The sequence below is a fragment of the Hyaena hyaena genome, unplaced genomic scaffold, assembly GCF_003009895.1.
Source record: "Hyaena hyaena isolate Hyena2069 unplaced genomic scaffold, ASM300989v1 scaffold_313, whole genome shotgun sequence".
In the NCBI taxonomy this organism is placed as follows: Eukaryota; Metazoa; Chordata; class Mammalia; order Carnivora; family Hyaenidae; genus Hyaena; species Hyaena hyaena.
In genome coordinates, this window is record NW_024080945.1 from 1,083,535 (window position 1) to 1,101,418 (window position 17,884).

The 17,884-nt window shown below is 44.2% G+C and overlaps 1 protein-coding gene across 4 annotated transcripts in view; it reads left to right on the top strand.

Annotated features, from left to right (window-relative positions):
- The window catches only part of KIF13A (kinesin family member 13A), a 216,955-nt gene that overhangs the window by 161,575 nt on the left and 37,496 nt on the right, over nucleotides 1-17,884 (top strand). For all 4 annotated transcript variants that reach the window (XM_039248577.1, XM_039248579.1, XM_039248578.1 and 1 more), the window contains exons 15-22: nucleotides 150-236; nucleotides 335-501; nucleotides 6,810-7,023; nucleotides 11,188-11,350; nucleotides 12,607-12,747; nucleotides 13,829-13,978; nucleotides 15,788-15,949; nucleotides 16,643-16,816. In XM_039248577.1, coding sequence (XP_039104508.1) covers nucleotides 150-236; nucleotides 335-501; nucleotides 6,810-7,023; nucleotides 11,188-11,350; nucleotides 12,607-12,747; nucleotides 13,829-13,978; nucleotides 15,788-15,949; nucleotides 16,643-16,816 — 1,258 coding nt within the window. The remainder of the gene's footprint in view (nucleotides 1-149; nucleotides 237-334; nucleotides 502-6,809; nucleotides 7,024-11,187; nucleotides 11,351-12,606; nucleotides 12,748-13,828; nucleotides 13,979-15,787; nucleotides 15,950-16,642; nucleotides 16,817-17,884) is intronic.

Sequence of the window (17,884 nt, forward strand, 5' to 3'; positions counted from 1 at the left end):
TGGTGATGGTGGCTGCAATGCTATTCCTTCTTTTGGTATCAGTAGAACACATCTGTTGAGGGAAATGCCTCCATTTATCTCTTGGGCCACTGGGTCTGGGTTTTGTGCTCTTTCCCACTGAGCTGACCTCTTCCTGGGTGTTGTTTCAGGTCCTGTGTAAACGGCACCCTTGTGTGCAGCAACACCCAGCTGTGGCACGGCGATCGAATCCTGTGGGGAAATAACCACTTCTTCAGGTAACCTCTTTGGGTTCCCTGATATTTTCACTTTTTTTCCCCACTGTTTCCCGAGTATAAAACAAGTCACTTTTCTCTAATGGTGGAAAACCCCACAGAATTAACTTACCTAAGAGGAAACGGCGAGACTGGTTGAAAGACTTTGAAAAGGAAGCCGGCCCCCCGGAGCATGACCTGGACGCAGCCAGTGAAGCTTCCTCGGAACCAGACTATAACTATGAATTTGCGCAGATGGAGGTTATCATGAAAACGCTGAACAGCAATGGTAAGGCCTTTCCTCCGGATTCCTCCGTCTTGGGCAGCTCCTGTCCCACACTGTTCACTGAGGGATCCACTTGCATAAAGTATCACTCTGAAATTTAGACACATAAAATTTCCAGTTTCTTACAGAGGCCCCTGGGGAGGGGCTCATGAAATATCCCAGGGCCCGGTCTGCTCCCTCAAGTATAACTAAGGAGCGGATGGTCCCTTTTTTGAGCCCCTTGTCCCCAAGCCAGTCATGGTCATAGAGTCCAGAAGGACTATGATGGAATTCCTTTTCAAATTCCCCATTACTGGACTCATCACTTCTGAGCCTTCAGAGCACAAAATTCCCCAGCAGAGTAGGAACCCAGGAATTTCAAATGGAATCTAATGGATGATTAAAGCTTACGATACTTTGCTGTAAACTCAGTTGGAAATTGTACCACCAAAGAGGCTTACTTAGTAAGCCCAGGCGGCTTTTACAAAAATGACAGTCACAGGCTTTAAAGGCTCTTTGCTTGACCTACACACTAGCTTGTCTCAGACCTTCAAGGAAGAGATTTTCCTTAAAGCATCAATTCCAGATCCCTTGTTCCAGAAAGCTTTCAATGTTTGTTTAAAAATTTGTCTCTGTATCTAAAAGGAAATCCTTTACTTCTTCATACACACTTCACATGCATTCAGTAAAGTCCATACCACATTCTGTCCTTGATGGCTGTTTTATAAATGGGCCCCTTCGTTTCCCATCTCTCAATCTTCTCATCCCCAGCCCTGTGTCTGGGAACGAGAAACAGGACAGGAAAGTTCCTCTCTTACCAGGCATAAGGCAGCGTTTCTCAGACCAGAACTATTCGACAAGAAGTGTAGCTGAGGCTACATTCAGGAGCACCTGAGATGAGAAACTTAGTTTCTGGACTTTGTCCGATCTCACTGTCCCATTCAGCTGTTCTTTGAATACCTGAGGATGACCCCTAACTCGAGCCAGGGAGGATCACCAGGCGCCTCTGCCGGCCGTGATGCAGGGAGCACTGTGTTTTCCCAGTCGGGCCCTCCCCTGAAATGTTTCCTTTCACCCTCTTCTTTGAATCAGCCCACAGAAGAGTGTGGGTGCGGCTGGAGAACGTCGGTCTGATCTCTGGCATATCAGATTGGGAATTCTGTTGCAGAGATAAAGACTCTGACCTTTAGGGGTGCCTGGGTGGCTTAGTCGGTTAAGTGTCCGGCTTTCGCTTAGGTCATGATCTCACGGTTCGTAGGTTCGAGCTCCGCGTCGGGCTCTGTGCTGACCGCCAGCTCAGAGCCTGGAGCCTGTTTCAGAGTCTGTGTCTCCCTCTCTCTCTGACCCTCCCCTGCTCATGCTCTCTCTCTCTCTCTCTCTCTCTCTCTCCTAGAAATAAATAAAAATATTAGGGAAAAAAAAAAAAAGACTCTGACCTTTATATCCCTGGATGTTTAGCCCCAAGGACTCCCTCTTTTCAGTTATAGAAATGAAAGTGTGAAGGAAAGGCTTTTTTTTTTTTTTGAAAAAAAAGTGTGATGCATTCGTATGAAGAACCTAGAACAACAACAGAAAAGAACATCAGTGAGATTGGGGGCACAGGTTAGCTGCTGGGGCTGTGGACACAGCACCGCAGGCTGCACCATAGCTGGGGAGCCAGTCTGCTCTGCTCCTTGCTCATCCAGGTGGGAGGGATCCCAAAAGACATTCCAGAGTGATGTTCCCACATCAGGATCACATTGATGGGCCAGTTTACAACGTGCCTGAGCAACAAGTCTCCTGTGAGTAATTTTTGGAAGCCTGAGTGGATACAGGGTGTGACAGGGGTGTGGGCTCCAAACCCCAGGTGCAGGAACGCCCATTAGAAGGAGCCATATTTCTCTCCGTGAGATGACAGAATTCCAGATGTCTCTATTCTCCAACTGCAGGGTATCCAGGGGGTAGCAACTGAATCCTCTATTGTCCCACATCATAGATTTCTAGTTTCATTCAATCACTATCTTCCTATCATATTTATATTGAACCCCTGAATAACAGATGAGTATTTAGTAAGTATTTAATTCTTCCAATCCTCTTAGCCAAACCAATTACTCACCAGTGACCTGGCTCATGGTGTTAACATGACTTATCCATTTGTATCAAGATCAAGCCTTGTTCTCCAGTGTTGATTTTGCCTACTTAAAAGTACTGTTTCCCCCTCCCCACCCCTCGCCCAGTTCCACGCAGGATGCGCTCTGACTCAGTGCTGAAGTGCCAGGGGCCCAATAGTGTTCATGCAGTTCACCTCTTCCGCTAGGTGGTTTTCCGATAATAAGCCTATCTGCCTGGTGGTCATCCCCCTGGTGGTCGTATTTGAAGATTCTCTTCCCTCTCCTGTGGTTTCAGACGAAGCTCCTTCACAAACACTGGGATAAAGGTGTTAACTGATTGTGACTTTAGCATGGGGGAGCGTGAGTGGCTCTTAGCAGTGCTGCTGACTGATGCTTGTGCTACATGCTTTGGCCAAACTCTAACACGATCGGGAAGAAGCTGAAGTCTTTTGCCTGATGGAAGCACTCTGATGAATTCCTGATTGAGGAATGTGCCCTTTTAAATTGCGACCCCTTCCCCCCAATATCCCAACTCCACTGCCTTCCCATTGGTTAAAATCTGGTAGACATCCTGTCCCTTATGCATCCAACAGCACAAAAGTGCGATTGATATTATTGGTATGGTGACTAATGGCTTTGTGACTGTTGACTGCATGGCAGTTCAGAGCGTTATACTTGCAGATGCAGATTTTACCTGCATTAAGAGTAGAATGATGTGTTTTCAAATTTCTAAAGTAAATAGTGATCTAAAACCCAATTCATTGCAATTAAGAGTAGAAGCAAACTTCACATTTGTGGACAATAATGGGTACTTCCCCAGGGTTCAGAATAAGAATCAGGCACTCCTGTATCTTCACAGCGTCAATGGTAGCTCTAAAGTAAAGAGCAGTTAAGGGGCTGGTGAAGTCATTGGGTTTATGCCATCTGGCATTAAAAGGTAGGTTTTTGGGTTTTGGGAGCTTTTCCCCCAAAAGGATCTACTTCCTTTCAATTTGGTGCATTGGGGACCTTGGTATGAATGAATACCAATGCCCTCCAGCCTCTATTATTGACACCCTCTCTTTTCCATCTTCGGGACAGATAAATAAGTTTGAACACATTATATAGTTAACATACCAGATAAAGAATAAACTAATGAAGAAAAGAGAACATGCTAGGCCCTAATAAATATGATCCTTTGTCTCTTCCTAAAACACTCATCTCTTTGGTATCCTGGCCTTAGGCATCAGGCTCACTGAGTTTTAAAACCTTTCATTCAAGAGGAAGAAAATGATAGGGGGGAAAATAAAACTGTAGGTAATTCTTTGATGGTGGATTGGTTCGTTGAGAATGGGCCAAATAGTCTTTGGCTTCTGTCCTAGGCCATACCATAGAGTCACGTTGACTTGCTGATGAGGATAATCTATTTTAAAAATACGCTGCATGGTGATGAAGGCTTGAAACTAGTTAATTCATCTGCAAAGATGATGTTATCAAATATGTCTAAGAGAAAGGTATTTCCAGACTTGTGTTGAGACCGAGGTTTAAAAAAGGAAAGACAGACAGAAAGAGACATAAGCCCCAGAGTCCTGGGGCAGGACTTACTGGGCTGGTCTGTGGCAGGCTCAGGGGATGGATGCTTTGAGTCGCTCTCTCTTCTGTATCTACTCTATCTACTTGTTGGTTTGTGGCTGGTGATGAAGCCTGGTGAATAGTGGGGTGTTACGTCATGGCAGCTGCTAAGGTGGTTTAAAGCAGCCTTGATTAGCACAGGACCTCTGCATTAGCACGGGGGAGAGCCCCTCCACCTCAGCCATTTAGGACCATGTGTTTTTCTACACACCTCTGACTAACAAGGACAAATGAGGGTTAAATATCTTATCCAGTGTCTTTTAGCAAAAGTTCTAGAATTTTCTAAAACATTGTGTTTTCTAATGTTCGGTCTCTGGAAAAGATTCATTGACACTAACGGAGGGCTCTTGAAAATCAGTCTCCATGTAAGTGTAAATGGATGGTGAGGACCTCGTCCCTCCTTTTTTAAACCTAGAGACTGAAAGAGAAAAAACATGCACAGTCTGAGAAATGCATTTTTTAAAAATTCTGAGAGAACTTTTCTAATCCTTACATTTAAAATCTCTTCAGACTCCTTTACTGTATTGTTCATGTATTTTTCATAAATTACAGGACTAGGTCAGAAGTTCAGATGCTTTGGAATACATAGATAATCTGCTCTATGGAAAACTGTTTCCCTTTCCATGGTCTGTCTTTGTTTAGGAGTTTGGTATTTTGGGAAGCATTTGGGTGGCTCAGTCGGTTGAGCATGTGACTTTGGCTCATGTTGTGATCTCTCAGTTCGTGAGTTCGAGTCCTGTGTCGAGCCCTCTGCTGTCAACACAGAGCCCACTTCAGATCCCCTGTCCCCCTCTCTCTGCCCCTCCTACCTCTTTCAAAAAATATATATTAAAAAAAAGAATGTGATATTTTTAAGAGTTCATTTTCCATCAGATTTTAGGGACCCCATGTCAAGACTCTGTGAAGAAAATTATCGTACTCTGAAAAAACGCTGAATTTTAGAATTTTATATTAGCAAAGAACAGTATTTTTTTTAATATCCATTCTTAAACAGAGTACAAATTCTGAGCAAAACATTAGAGGTAAGAATACTGTACCAGTTGATTACTAAATTGATGTCCTGCCCCCAGCTGTTTGCTCTGCTCTGAGTTCAAAACATGGCTCTGTCATTCATTAGCTCTGTGATCTTAGGTTGGCATCTTTAAAATGGGAATGTTATCCACCCTTAGTTTGTTGCAAGGCTTTCATGAGATGATGCATGTAAAGGGCATAATGCCTCTCCCTGAGTTGTAGCTGGTAGCTAGCAGAATTATTATTGCCATGTGGTTGTTATTTTTATTAAAACAACTCACCTGTGCTCTGTATTCCTAGTGGTTTTTGAAAATTGCTTTCTACTTTTTGTTTCATATAACTCAACCTTATTTGTTAAGCTAACATACTATCTTTTTTCTTACTGTTCATCTAGAAAATTATTATAACTTACATGTTTATTTCACAAATTGATAGATAGAGTCTTCTGGAAAAGTCCATCAGTAGCCATCATTGGGTGATATTTTTATACCCTTTTGTTATTTTCATTTCCCACCGCTTACCTTGGAAGTTAAACTGAGAGGCGTGATGTGGGAATATGACACAAATGTCACTATTTGAATAACAGGCAAGGGTGTGAACTCCCAGCCAGTCTGAGATTAGGAACACATCTCCTCCATATGTCATGTACCTGGAGATATTTACCGTGTTGGTGATTTTCTTACTTACCATCCAGATAGTGTGACCTGTTCCCCTAACGCCTGCTCGCTTAGAGATGTCCGCAACTTTCTCCTTTGGACATATGCTCAGGGCATTCATCTTTCTCCACAGCATCCAGGTCTGTGGTCATTACCAAGCTAATGTCCTGCCCCAGCCAGTGAGCCCTACATACAGCACAACCACCACTACCCATGGTCATGGCCTTTAAACAATGGGTATCTACACTTGTTCACCACCTATCGTCCGGTGTTGGTGATCTCTCAATCTACGAAAACAGAGAGTAAAAAACAGCCTTTGAGTTCTGCAAGTGAATTCTTCCTTTTTCCTCCTTCCCTTTCTTTCTCCTTTTCTTTTCTTTTTTGTAAATGAATTGCCCTCTTGAATATCCGTACCTGAAAAATGGCCAGACCATATATACTCAATATTTTCAAACACACACAATGATCTATACGTCTCCTCCCACACGCTAGAAATTCAGGAGTCATAAGATTTGTGGTTAAAATCAGAACTATAAACCATTTGCCATATACTAAAACCGATGCCAAATGGACATAGAAGTTGACTACCATACAAATGAAATCTTGTGCGGCTCTCTCTTGGAGGCTGTCTTAGATTTCATGAACTTTTTCTCAGTGGGTAGGAGCCCACCCCCCTACCATCTGCTTAGAGTGGATTAATGATCCATGTAAACATGAGCTCCTCACATTGAAGAAACGCAGTCGATGTGGGGAATGTCCACACATAGGATATTTATCTGAAATGTTCTTACAAAGGCGGCTGGGAGGCTCTCACCTGGTGGGGGCCCCCCGGGGTGCTCCGGGAAGGGCACGTGCAAGACTAGCTTCTGAGCCAGGAGATGGTTCTTGCTGGGAGAAGCACCCAGCCGGCTGCCCTGTCGTAGCCACCGCGGAAGACACCTCGCCTTGTCTCTTGGCTCACCAGACCCAGTGCAAAATGTGGTTCAGGTCCTGGAGAAGCAGTACCTGGAGGAAAAGCGGAGCGCCCTGGAGGAGCAGCGGCTCATGTACGAGCGGGAGCTGGAGCAGCTCCGCCAGCAGCTGTCCCCGGAGCGCCAGCCCCAGAGCGGGGGCCCCGACCGCCTGGCCTACAGCAGCCAGACAGCTCAGCAGAAGGTGACCCAGTGGGCAGAGGAGAGGTAAGACCGGCAGCCCTGTGGCCCCGAGTCACGGCTCCAGGGCCTTGGGGCCTTGGGGGAGGCATGTGAAAGCGGGGACCAGCCTAAGCAAGAAGGAAATCTTAGTCCTGTGTCTGGTCGTTAGCAATTGCCTTTTCCTTTCAGAGATTCTATCCATCCTTGGCATGCCTGCTGTGATGTTAGTTGTTAAAGACGCCCTCCCCTTACCCTTCAGTAAAAATGGCACCAGGTTAGAACACCACTGTTTGGGGGCCACCTGAGTGGCTCAGTCGGCTAAGCAACTGACTCTTGATTTGGGCTCAGGTCATGATCTCCTGGTTCATGGGTTTGAGCCCCGCATCGGGCTCTGCACTGACAGTATAGAGACTGCTTGGGATTCTCTCTCTCTCCCTCTGTCTCTGCCCCTTGCCACTTGCTCTCTTTCTCTGTCTCAAAATAAGTACAACTTAAAAAATATATAAACATTAAAAAAAAAAAAAGAATACCACTGTTAGGTATTGAAGTAGAGAAAGTTGAGATTGTTCTTTAGCATAAAAGCATTTCTTACTTTCAATTTCTCTTACTTTGGAGTCTCTTTAAATACAATTATGGTATTAAGAAATCTAAACATGAACTTTCTTTTTTTTATTATTATGTTTTTAATGTTTTATTTTATTTCTGAGAGAGAGAGAGACAGTGTGAGCAGGGGAGGTTCAGAGAGCAAGGGAGACACAGAATCTGAAGACAGGCTCCAGGCTCTGAGCTGTCAGCACAGAACCCAATGCAGGGCTCAAACTGACGAACCATGAGATTATGACCTGAGCCAAAGTCGGACGCTCAACTGACTGAGCCACCCAGGCACCCCCTTAACGTGAATTTTCAAAATTTGTGACTTTAAAATATATATCAGGGGCACCTGGGTGGCTCAGTCAGTTGTTTCAGCTCAGGTCATGATCTCATGGTTTGTGAGTTCGAGTCCCGTGTCAGGCTCTGAGCTGTGTCTTCGGATTCTGTGTCTCCCTCTCTCTCTGCCCCTCCCCTGCTTGTGCCCTGTGTCTTTCTCTCAAAAAGAAATAAACATTAAAAAATATTTTTAAATTTTAAAATATTTATCTCAGAACTAAGGTAGTGGTGGAAACATCAACCGTGAGGACAGTAAATTATTGCTGAGTTCTGTTGGGTTCTCACCACAGTCTAGGCGTGGTACCGATTTAACACTCCCAGCAGCACTGTGCTGTGGGAACAGTTATCTCTGTCCTGAAGAGAGGGCACCCAGTTTACATATCCTTCTCAGTCACCCACCTGGTCCCTGAAAAGGCCAGCGTATGAACCCAGATCTATCAGTCCCAGTACTAACTACTATGCTGTTATAATAATCTGAGTAACAAAAGTAGCACCTGACATTTACAGAGCATTCACCACGTGCCAGGCACCAAGTGCTTTACAGGTATCCATCTAATCTTCCCAACTACTACTGTATTTTATCCTTTGTACCCCACTTCACACATGAGGAAACAGGCGGAGAGATTGAATGAGTCACCCAGAGTCATTTAGCTGGTAAGTTAGGAGAGCGGGATCAAAGCCACAACTCATGGGCTGGAAATCTCATTCTTACAGTCACAGTGCATCTCTCCCGAGCAATGAGATACTTTCCACATCCAGAGAAGAAGAGTGAGAAAAGGGAGCCCTAGCCTTCACAACAGGCTTGCTGTGGTAATGCACTTGGTAGTTCTAAAGTCAGAGAAAAAAGTTCATTGCATTTTCCCCAGGAGCTTCCCTCTCATCTGTCTGGATACTAAAGTATGAAGATTTATCCTATGTGTAACACATTACTCTTTATCTTTTACTGTGCCTGGGTAAAAGAGACAAAGGTAATCAGATAATGCTTTCTCTGAAGAGCTGCTTTTCCGCCTTTACTGTGAACTGGTGGCTTTACTCTAAGCAACGGTGAGCTTGAAAGTAATTGGTGTGATTGGACCCATTGATGGTCAATTTATTCTCCCTATTTACTTCTTGTGTACTGAAGGTTGTAAAAGGCAAAACCAGAAAGATGCAACAGAAAAGGCAGCTTGTTTTTTGTTTTGTTTTTAATGTTTATTTTGAGAGAGAGAGACAGCATGAGCAGGGGCGGGGCAGAGAGAAAGAGGGAGACACAGAATCCGAAGCAGGCTCCAGGCTCTGAGTGGTCAGCACAGAGCCCAACACGGGGCTCAAACTCGTGAACAGTGAGATCATGCCCTGAGCCGAAGTTGGATGCTTAACCGACTGAGCCACCCAGGCGCCCCGTAAAGGTGGATTGTTTTTAATGATAGTATTTTTCAGTCAAGTGTTAAGCCTATTTTTTCCGCTTAATTACAGACTGATCCTCTTTGAGGCTCAAATTCTTTTTTTTTTTTTAATATTTTTATTTATTTCTAGGAGAGAGAGAGAGACAGTGTGAGCAGGGGAGGGTCAGAGAGAGAGGGAGACACAGACTCTGAAATGGGCTCCAGGCTCTGAGCTGGCAGTCAGCACAGAGCCCGACGCGGGGCTCGAACTCACGAACCGCGAGATCATGACCTAAGCGAAAGTCGGACGCTTAACCGACTAAGCCACCCAGGCGCCCTGAGGTTCAAATTCTTAAAAGGAAGGGGAGTAGCGAAGGTGATATTTGGGGCTGTCATTCAAGGAGATGAGAATGGTCACAATACTGATTTCACCAGGGTCACTGGATAAAATTCAAATGCCATTAATGATGGGCTGTTATATTAGAAACTGGGACTCTTCCCTAAATAAGTATTGATGGCTTGTAGAAATATTGAAGGACTCATACATACCTAAGCCAACATTGAGGGGCTGAAAATCAAGTCTATTTAAGAGCTAGTGAGAATTACAAAGAAAGCCAGAGATATAATCATTCTTTGTGAACACTTGCAACGTATCATAGAGCAAGCTATAAATATGTGAAAAATGCATCACAAAAGTAAGTTTAAAAAAACAGTATGGGAAGTGTTTCAACTATAAAATTTTCTCTCTTTCATTGATCCCCGATCTGAAAAGAACTTCCAGGGGTGGGGAGGCGGCTTCACTCATTGGCGTGTCCCCAGTGCCTAGAACAGCAGAGAAAGAGCTGTGGGGGCTTTGAGGCTGCCAGGGGCCATGAAAACAATAGAGAGAGAGAGAGATTTAGGGGATATTTCAAAGGAAAAAGCCACAAGGCTTTTTTTCTGGATGTTGTAGAAAAGGGAAAAGACTGAGCTGGCTGGAGTAAAGTCAAGCCCAGGTAACTGAAAAAAAAAAAAATGATGATCTCACCTAGAAAAACCAGACAAGTGGGATCTGTCTGCCATACGTGTTAGGGTAACTTCAGATTAACATCTCTGCAGGTGCCTCAGCGTCACTTCTGAGGTAATGGGAAAGGGGTAGAGATAGGGTGCTCCACGCTTCTCGTCTTCCTATAAAGTAAGGGCGGGGGGTGTATAAATGGTAGAAAAGAGAAGATAGGTAAGCAGTCTGCTGGGCTACCTTTGCGCCCACCCATGGAACCAGAAAAACTCTTCCTTTCATTCAGTGGATAGTTTGGGGTTCCCACAGTGGGCCGTGGACTTGACCACACAGTTCTCCCCGTGGGGTGCCTGCAGCTCAGTCAAATAATTACACATATAAGTGAGAAATTATAAATACAAAAAATGCTACGGAGGCGAAAGATTTGGAGCTGGGAGAGCCCATAATAGGGTTTTGTCCTGTTCAGCCTCAGAACGTTGGAGAAGCTCTTATCAGAAGTGCGGCTGAGTGGAGTTGAAGAAAGAATTCTTGCCTTTTACCAGCTGAAGAAATCATGCAAAACACTTTCTCCTTATGGACTCCAGATTTCTCTCCCCTGCCTACCACCCCCTCCCCCCAGCCCCAGAAGCACATAAAAAGTTGTAATCAGTCTTTTCCCTAAAGGATTCCTTTATTGGTTTTTGGCAGCAGCATATTAAAATCTGAAAAAAAGTTTTCAGCTGTTAGGGGATTTAAAACATGGTTTTTAGGTTAAGTCCCTCTACATAATTGCTTCTCATCAACAGGAGAAAAAAAAAATCTTGAAAAATATCGCCCAAAAGGAGTTTTCTACCACTTTCTAATAATATGACTCACCCAGAAGCAGAATTACAGTTTCCTCTTCTTTCAGATTTTCTCATTTCCTTTTCTGCTGCCCCACAGGGATGAGCTCTTCCGCCAGAGCCTGGCAAAACTGCGCGAGCAGCTAGTGAAAGCCAACACCTTGGTGCGGGAGGCAAACTTCTTAGCTGAGGAAATGAGCAAGCTCACTGACTACCAGGTGACTCTGCAGATCCCTGCTGCAAACCTCAGTGCCAACAGGAAGGTAAGAGCGTTGCAAAAAAAGAGAGCGCGCAAAATGTACAGCAGTAAGTTCTATAAGGCAGCAGACAAACCTGACATCCTGAAGAACATCTATGAGGATCCTGATGTGAGCCAGAGTATTTACTCTTTTGAAGATTTCCTCTCTACTAATAGAACGTTGTATGCCACTATACTTCAACAGTAGAAATTAAAAAAAAAAAAAAAAATTTCCTCTATAGACCTCCCTGGAGTATATATGCCCTTAGATGTGTTAAAACTAGAAATATATATAAGTAATTCCTCTTGCTTTTCTCTGTCGTATAAATGTGCCCTTCCGGAATGGGGGATAGGTACGAATTTAAGAAAGGTTTCTGCAAGGAAGGAAGACTTTATAATACCTTTCTTGTGTGCATAGAACGACTCATTGGGAAGTTTTCCGTCATTTCAACTTGAAGAATATTTCCTTCAAAACTTCAAAAGAAAATAATTTTTCATCCATTTATGTTTCCCTCTGGCAGGCAAGCTGGGAATGAGTCAGGGAGTATTTCATGACTCTGTCTGCATTTTAGTCCTTTGACCAAGCAGTTCTTTGAGAAGTTTATCTTAAGTCCATAGTCATAGAAATAGTCATAAAGAGGGGTGCCTGGGTGGCTCAGTCAGTTAAGCATCTGACTTCTGCTCGGGTCTTGATTTCACAGTTCATGAGTTTAAACTCTACATCAGGCTTGCTGCTGTCAGCACAGAGCCCGCTTCAAATTCTCTGCCCCTTACCCCTCTCTCTCTTTAAAAATAAACATTTTTTAAAAATTCATAATGATCATATGCTATTTATACAGGGATGCTTATCATAATGGCCTTCATAATAGCAAAAATTTGGAAGAGCCATGATGTCAAACAATAGAGTAATTGGTCAAACTACAGGTACATCATATAATAGATTTCACTGTGCCCATTAAAAATCATGTCTGCGAAGAATATTTAACAGCACAAGAATATAATCATAACATGAAAACTGTGGAGAGAGGATCAGGATAGGAAATTTACAGTTTTGTTTGGTTCTGATTATGATAAAAATAAAATGCATGCGTGGGTATACATATAGAAGATTGAAAATAAGCCAGAATACTCCCTAGGTGGTAGAATTTCATCTTCTCAATACATATGTTTTCTTCAAGCTTGCTACTTCCTAATAATATATGTTGCTGTAACAATCTAAGAAGTTATAACAAGACTTCTCTTCATCTGGTTTGTTGTTTTTGGTTTTCCTTCATTCTGCAGAGAGGAGCAATCGTGAGTGAGCCAGCTATCCAGGTGAGGAGGAAAGGAAAGAGCACCCAAGTTTGGACCATTGAGAAGCTGGAGAATAAATTAATTGATATGAGAGACCTTTATCAAGAATGGAAGGAAAAAATTCCTGAGGTAAAAGAAACAAAACGGAAAGGAAATTTGGCCATGTTAAAAACACAGAGTGTAAGTGATTTCACTGTCAGAATGCACACGTGCGTGGCAGTGAATTTCTGCAGTCAAGCTTCGGACATTGGTACTACAACAGTAATGTTGGGACACCTGGGTGGCTCGGTCAGTTAAGCTTCCAACTCTTGATCTCAGGATCATGAGTTCGAGCCCTGTGTTAGGCTATCCATGCTGGGCATGGAGTGGGGCGCCTGGGTGGCTCGGTCGGTTAAGCGCCCAACATCAGCTCAGGTCATGATCAGGGTTTCATGGGTTCGAGCCCCGCGTCAAGCTCTGTGGTGACAGCTTGGAGTCTCGAGCCTATTTCAGATTCTGTGCCTCCTTTGCTCTCTGCCCCTCCCCCACTCACGCTCTGTCTCTCTCTCTCTCTCAAAAATAAACATTAAAAAAATATTTTAAGGGAAAAAAAGAAAAGGAATGTAGAAGTGATCTTGAAAAAACTTCTGAGTTGGAAGTTAGATCAGTCATAAAACATGAGATCCCCACACAGACAGAAACTAAATGAAGAGAACACATAACATGTTCTTGTTTGGCTGCATTTTTGCTACAACTCAAGTTATAGGAAATAGGACAGAGTAAGTCCTTACTGTTTTGTAAGTGTTGTGACGAATCCACGCAGAGGAGCCAGCTTGGGCTTTGTATTCATTAGCATATGTTCAGGCTCCCTGAGCTGTGATAATGGCTACAGAGATTACGAAGAATAATTTTAGAAAGCACAACCCATTTTTTGGATGTTAGTAATGGAAAAGACTCGGTGAAGGAAATGAGACGAAGCACAGGGAATGGAATGAAAAAGGCTGTATGTGGGGTGTGATAGGGAAGACGAGAGTGTCACTGAGGAAGAGCCCCTCCCATGTGCTACTTTTGTTTTATTTATGTGACATGATTGTAATTTCACTTCTTTTTAACTTCTCTGGATAAATGCTTTCTTCTTTCAAACATTTTTAGGTGCTAGTTTTAAATAATATTATTCAAATTGATGTTTTGTTTCCTACTCGCCTCCCCACCTGCCTCCCCTACCCACCAGGCAAAGCGTCTCTATGGGAAACGAGGTGACCCTTTCTATGAAGCCCAAGAGAATCACAACCTAATTGGCGTGGCTAATGTGTTCTTGGAGTGTCTCTTCTACGATGTGAAACTTCAGTATGCAGTTCCTATCATCAGCCAGCAGGGGGAGGTAAGGACAAGCCAGCCTGGGAGGAAATGAGCACAGTTGAAGGGTGTGTGTGTGTGTGTGTGTGTGTGTGTGTGTGTGTGTGTGACTCTGATTTAAGTTATGCTCTTGAGGCAGATCTAGGGTGAATAGTCAGGATCATACTCCTTCTCTACTAATATCAGTAGAAACTCTCAAGATTAAATCATGGTTTTAAAAGATAATCATAACTCATTTTTTAAATGTATGGTTCACAAGTATTTTTTCTTTGTTTTAATCTCCTTAGAAATCTTTTGGAAACCAGATTCCGCTCTGTCACCATGTTCATCTTTTAGTCTCTTACCTTTGTAATACATTCGAGTTCCTTCTTGGCCCCCACTGCGGTCTTCACCAGGTACAACTTGGGAGCAAGTTGTAAATAAATAAACTTAAAGACATAAATAGGGGCGCCTTGGTGGCTCAGTCGGTTGAGCGTCTGGCTTCGGCTCAGGTCATGATCTCGCAGTTTGTGGGTTCGAGCCCCGCGTCGTGCTCTGTGCTAACAGCTCAGAGCCTGGAGCCTGTCTTCGGATTCTGACCCTCCCCTGTTCATGCTGTCTCTCTCTCTCATAAATGAATGAATGAATGAATGAATGAATGAATGAGTGTTATTCTCAAAAAATATGGGGCGCCTGGGTGGCTTAGTCGGTTAAGCGTCCGACTTTCGCTTAGGTCATGATCTCGCAGTTCGTGGGTTCGAGCCCCGCGTCGGGCTCTGTGCTGAATGCCAGCTCAGAGCCTGGAGCCTGCTTCAGTCTGTGACTCCCTCTCTCTCTGACCCTCCGCTGCTCACGCTGTCTCTCTCTCTCCTAGAAATAAATAAAAATATTAAAAAAAAAAAAAATGAAAAAAACTTGAGAACCCCCCTTACCTTCGAATTGGTTTCCCCCATTCCCCCTTTCTCCCTCCTCTAACAGACTGCTCCATGTTGGTCTCACCCCAGCAACCCCACTAGCTAATATCTCTCAGGTGCTTGGTGCCGGGCCACTTGCTATGTGGAGGTCGGGTCCAAGCTCCTTTTACAATGGAGCCTCACAATTCAACATGGTGGCAGCACTGCCAGTACACGTGTCCCCTCCATGACTCCAGCCATTGCCACCTTGACCTGTGTCACGAAACAGAACTTGGGCTAGTTGTAGCACTCGGAGGGTGCAAACTGCAGGGTAATTCTTGTCCTTTAATTCAGTTCTGTGCAAGCAGCTGTAAGACAGCACTGCCGTACTAGCACCTATCCAGAGAACCACCAGGGATTCCTCCTGGGATGGGCTCCGTGCCCCGGCTCTGCTGTGAGGGACTTGCCCATCTGGAGAGCCGAGGCTCTGTGAGCCTGGTGACCACGGCTTTTGGCTTACCTCGTAAGTGCCGTGCTTAGTAGCGCAGCTCATGGCCACAGTCAGTTCCTGGGTGAAGCTATCCCGGAACAATCTGCACGTGTGTCTATACTACTTGTTTCGTATTCCCACGGGGCAGGGATTTGCTCAGATGAATTCATATTCCAACACGGGAGATAGATGACTCCGGGTGGAATGTGATAGCTGTCTTTGCTCTGCTCATGGGCTGCCTATAACGGATAAGAAAGATGACTCCAGAAGGCAAGTGTCAGAGAGGCAAATCTGGCCCAGAGTCAGGCAGGGTGATGCAGGGGGCGAGCGATGGACCGGCTGCGGAAGGAGTGTTTCCCGTGGCGGTCACAGAGGGGCGGCTCTCCGGAGAGGTGGCAGCATGCTCTCTGTCCGAGGTCAGTGCGCCCGCAGGATGCCTATTAACCCGCAGGCGCTCTCCTTCCTGCCGCAGGTTGCGGGGCGCCTCCACGTGGAAGTCATGCGAATTACAGGCGCTGTCCCCGAGCGCGTGGTGGAAGACGACTCTTCCGAGAACTCCAGCGAAGGCGGGAGCCTCGAGGTCACGGACATGAGCGGGGAGACGGTTCACCGAGTCAAGAAGCTGACGTGCCGGGTGAGCAGACGATGGGATGGGCGGGTGCAATGACCTCGCTCATGCAAACGGTTCTGGTTTTCACAGAGTTAACTTTTCTAACCGTGAATACAATAATGGGCAGTGCTTTTTCTAGAAGTATAGCACACTTTCTGGTGACACTTGATGAAATTTTAAAATTCCATGTGTATTGGGGCCACCTGGGTGGCTCAGTCCATTAAGCATCCGACTCTCAATTTAAGCTCAGTTCATGATCTCATGGTTGATGGGCTTGAGCCCTGCATCAGGCTCTATGCTGACAGCTCAGAACCTGCCTGGGATTCTCTCTCTCCCTCTCTGCCCCTCCCCCTCGCCCTCAAAATAAATCAGTGAACTTAAACATATATTAAAAGATGAAAATCCATGTGTATTTGACATGCAGGAGGTATATGTTCATGAATCCTGCTTTTCCAGTAGAGGTTTTATCAGAAACTCAGTCGCTAGGAAAATGGCAGAGATGCGCGTTTGTTGCCAGGTTTACATGTGGTAGTTGTGGTACTCTGGTACACATTCGTTGTACGTGGAACCTTTAACGAAAGGGTGCCAGATATTTTCAGATATCGAATGGGTAACCAATTTGTGTAGTTCACCACTGGCTCGTAAATTTGGAGCGATGCACAGTTTGATGTCTTCTTTATGGGAGTTATATTGAATCTTTTTTTTGTGTCTCTTCAGGTAAAAATTAAAGAGGCAACTGGGCTACCCTTAAGCCTCTCAAATTTCGTCTTCTGTCAATACACGTTCTGGGACCAGTGCGAGTCTACAGTGGCTGCCCCCGTGGTGGACCCCGAGGTGCCTTCGCCCCAGTCCAGGGATGCGCAGTACAGCGTGACCTTCTCTCACTGTAAGGTACGGGCGCCATCACGAAACGCGCTACATGGGAGGCAATGGACCTCGGTGTGGTTCAGTACTTAGAAGATTCCCCGTAAGAATGTTTAATAAATGTAATATGGGTCTCAGACTTTTTCACCTCACAATGTACTTCAATACAAATTCAAATACTTTAAAAGTATTTAAAATAAAATCTGAAAAGCCTCTACCTGAAATCATATACCCTAGAGGTGGAACGGCCAGTAGACAGTTTATACACATTTTGATAAACTATTTTCTATGCCCTACAACTTTTAGACGTGTGTGGTCATTGTACATTCACACAAAAACGTGCATAGATACACTCTCTTACCATTGTGCATGATAACTTCTTTAAAAAGTTTTTTACAGAAAATGTGGTGTTATTATATATGTTGCAGAATTGCATCTTTAATTTAATTTTGTTTTGTTTTGTTTTGTTTATTTTTTAAGTAGACTTCACACCCAGCATGGAGCCTAGTACAGGGTTTGAACTCACAACCCAGAGATCAAGACCTGAGCTGAGATTAAGAGTTAGACACTTAGCCAACTGAGCCACCCAGGCGCCTCCCACCTTATTATTTTAATATATGTGAGCTTTTCAACATGCAAGTTGCTGTAGATATTTTGAATTCTTTTGAATATGGGATAGCCTTTTGTTTCTGTTTTTGTTTTTTTAATGGTATAGAGTTTTAAGCATAGCATTCCAATGTGGCATATGAGTTTTTAAAGAAAATGTAAATGGACAAGGTGAATTTTTCATGACTGTTGGTTGGCCCCATCTTGTGACCATCAGCCGCCCTTCCTGCCTTTCACATCAGCCTGCCAACAGGTTGTTTTTGACAGACAGACTCTCTTCTGTGTAATTTTGTTTTTCTTTGCACAATCCTTAACCCCGTCCAAACCCCCGCCTTTGGAAATTGTGTATTTTCTTTCTGGTTCTACACCTATCAAATTTCACATAAGACTGTCAAGTCTTTCTTTTTTCTGAAAATAAATGGCCCACTTTTTTTCCCCACCTGTATTCATCCAAGGCTGTTTCTGAAAATCCATATTAATTATATTTTT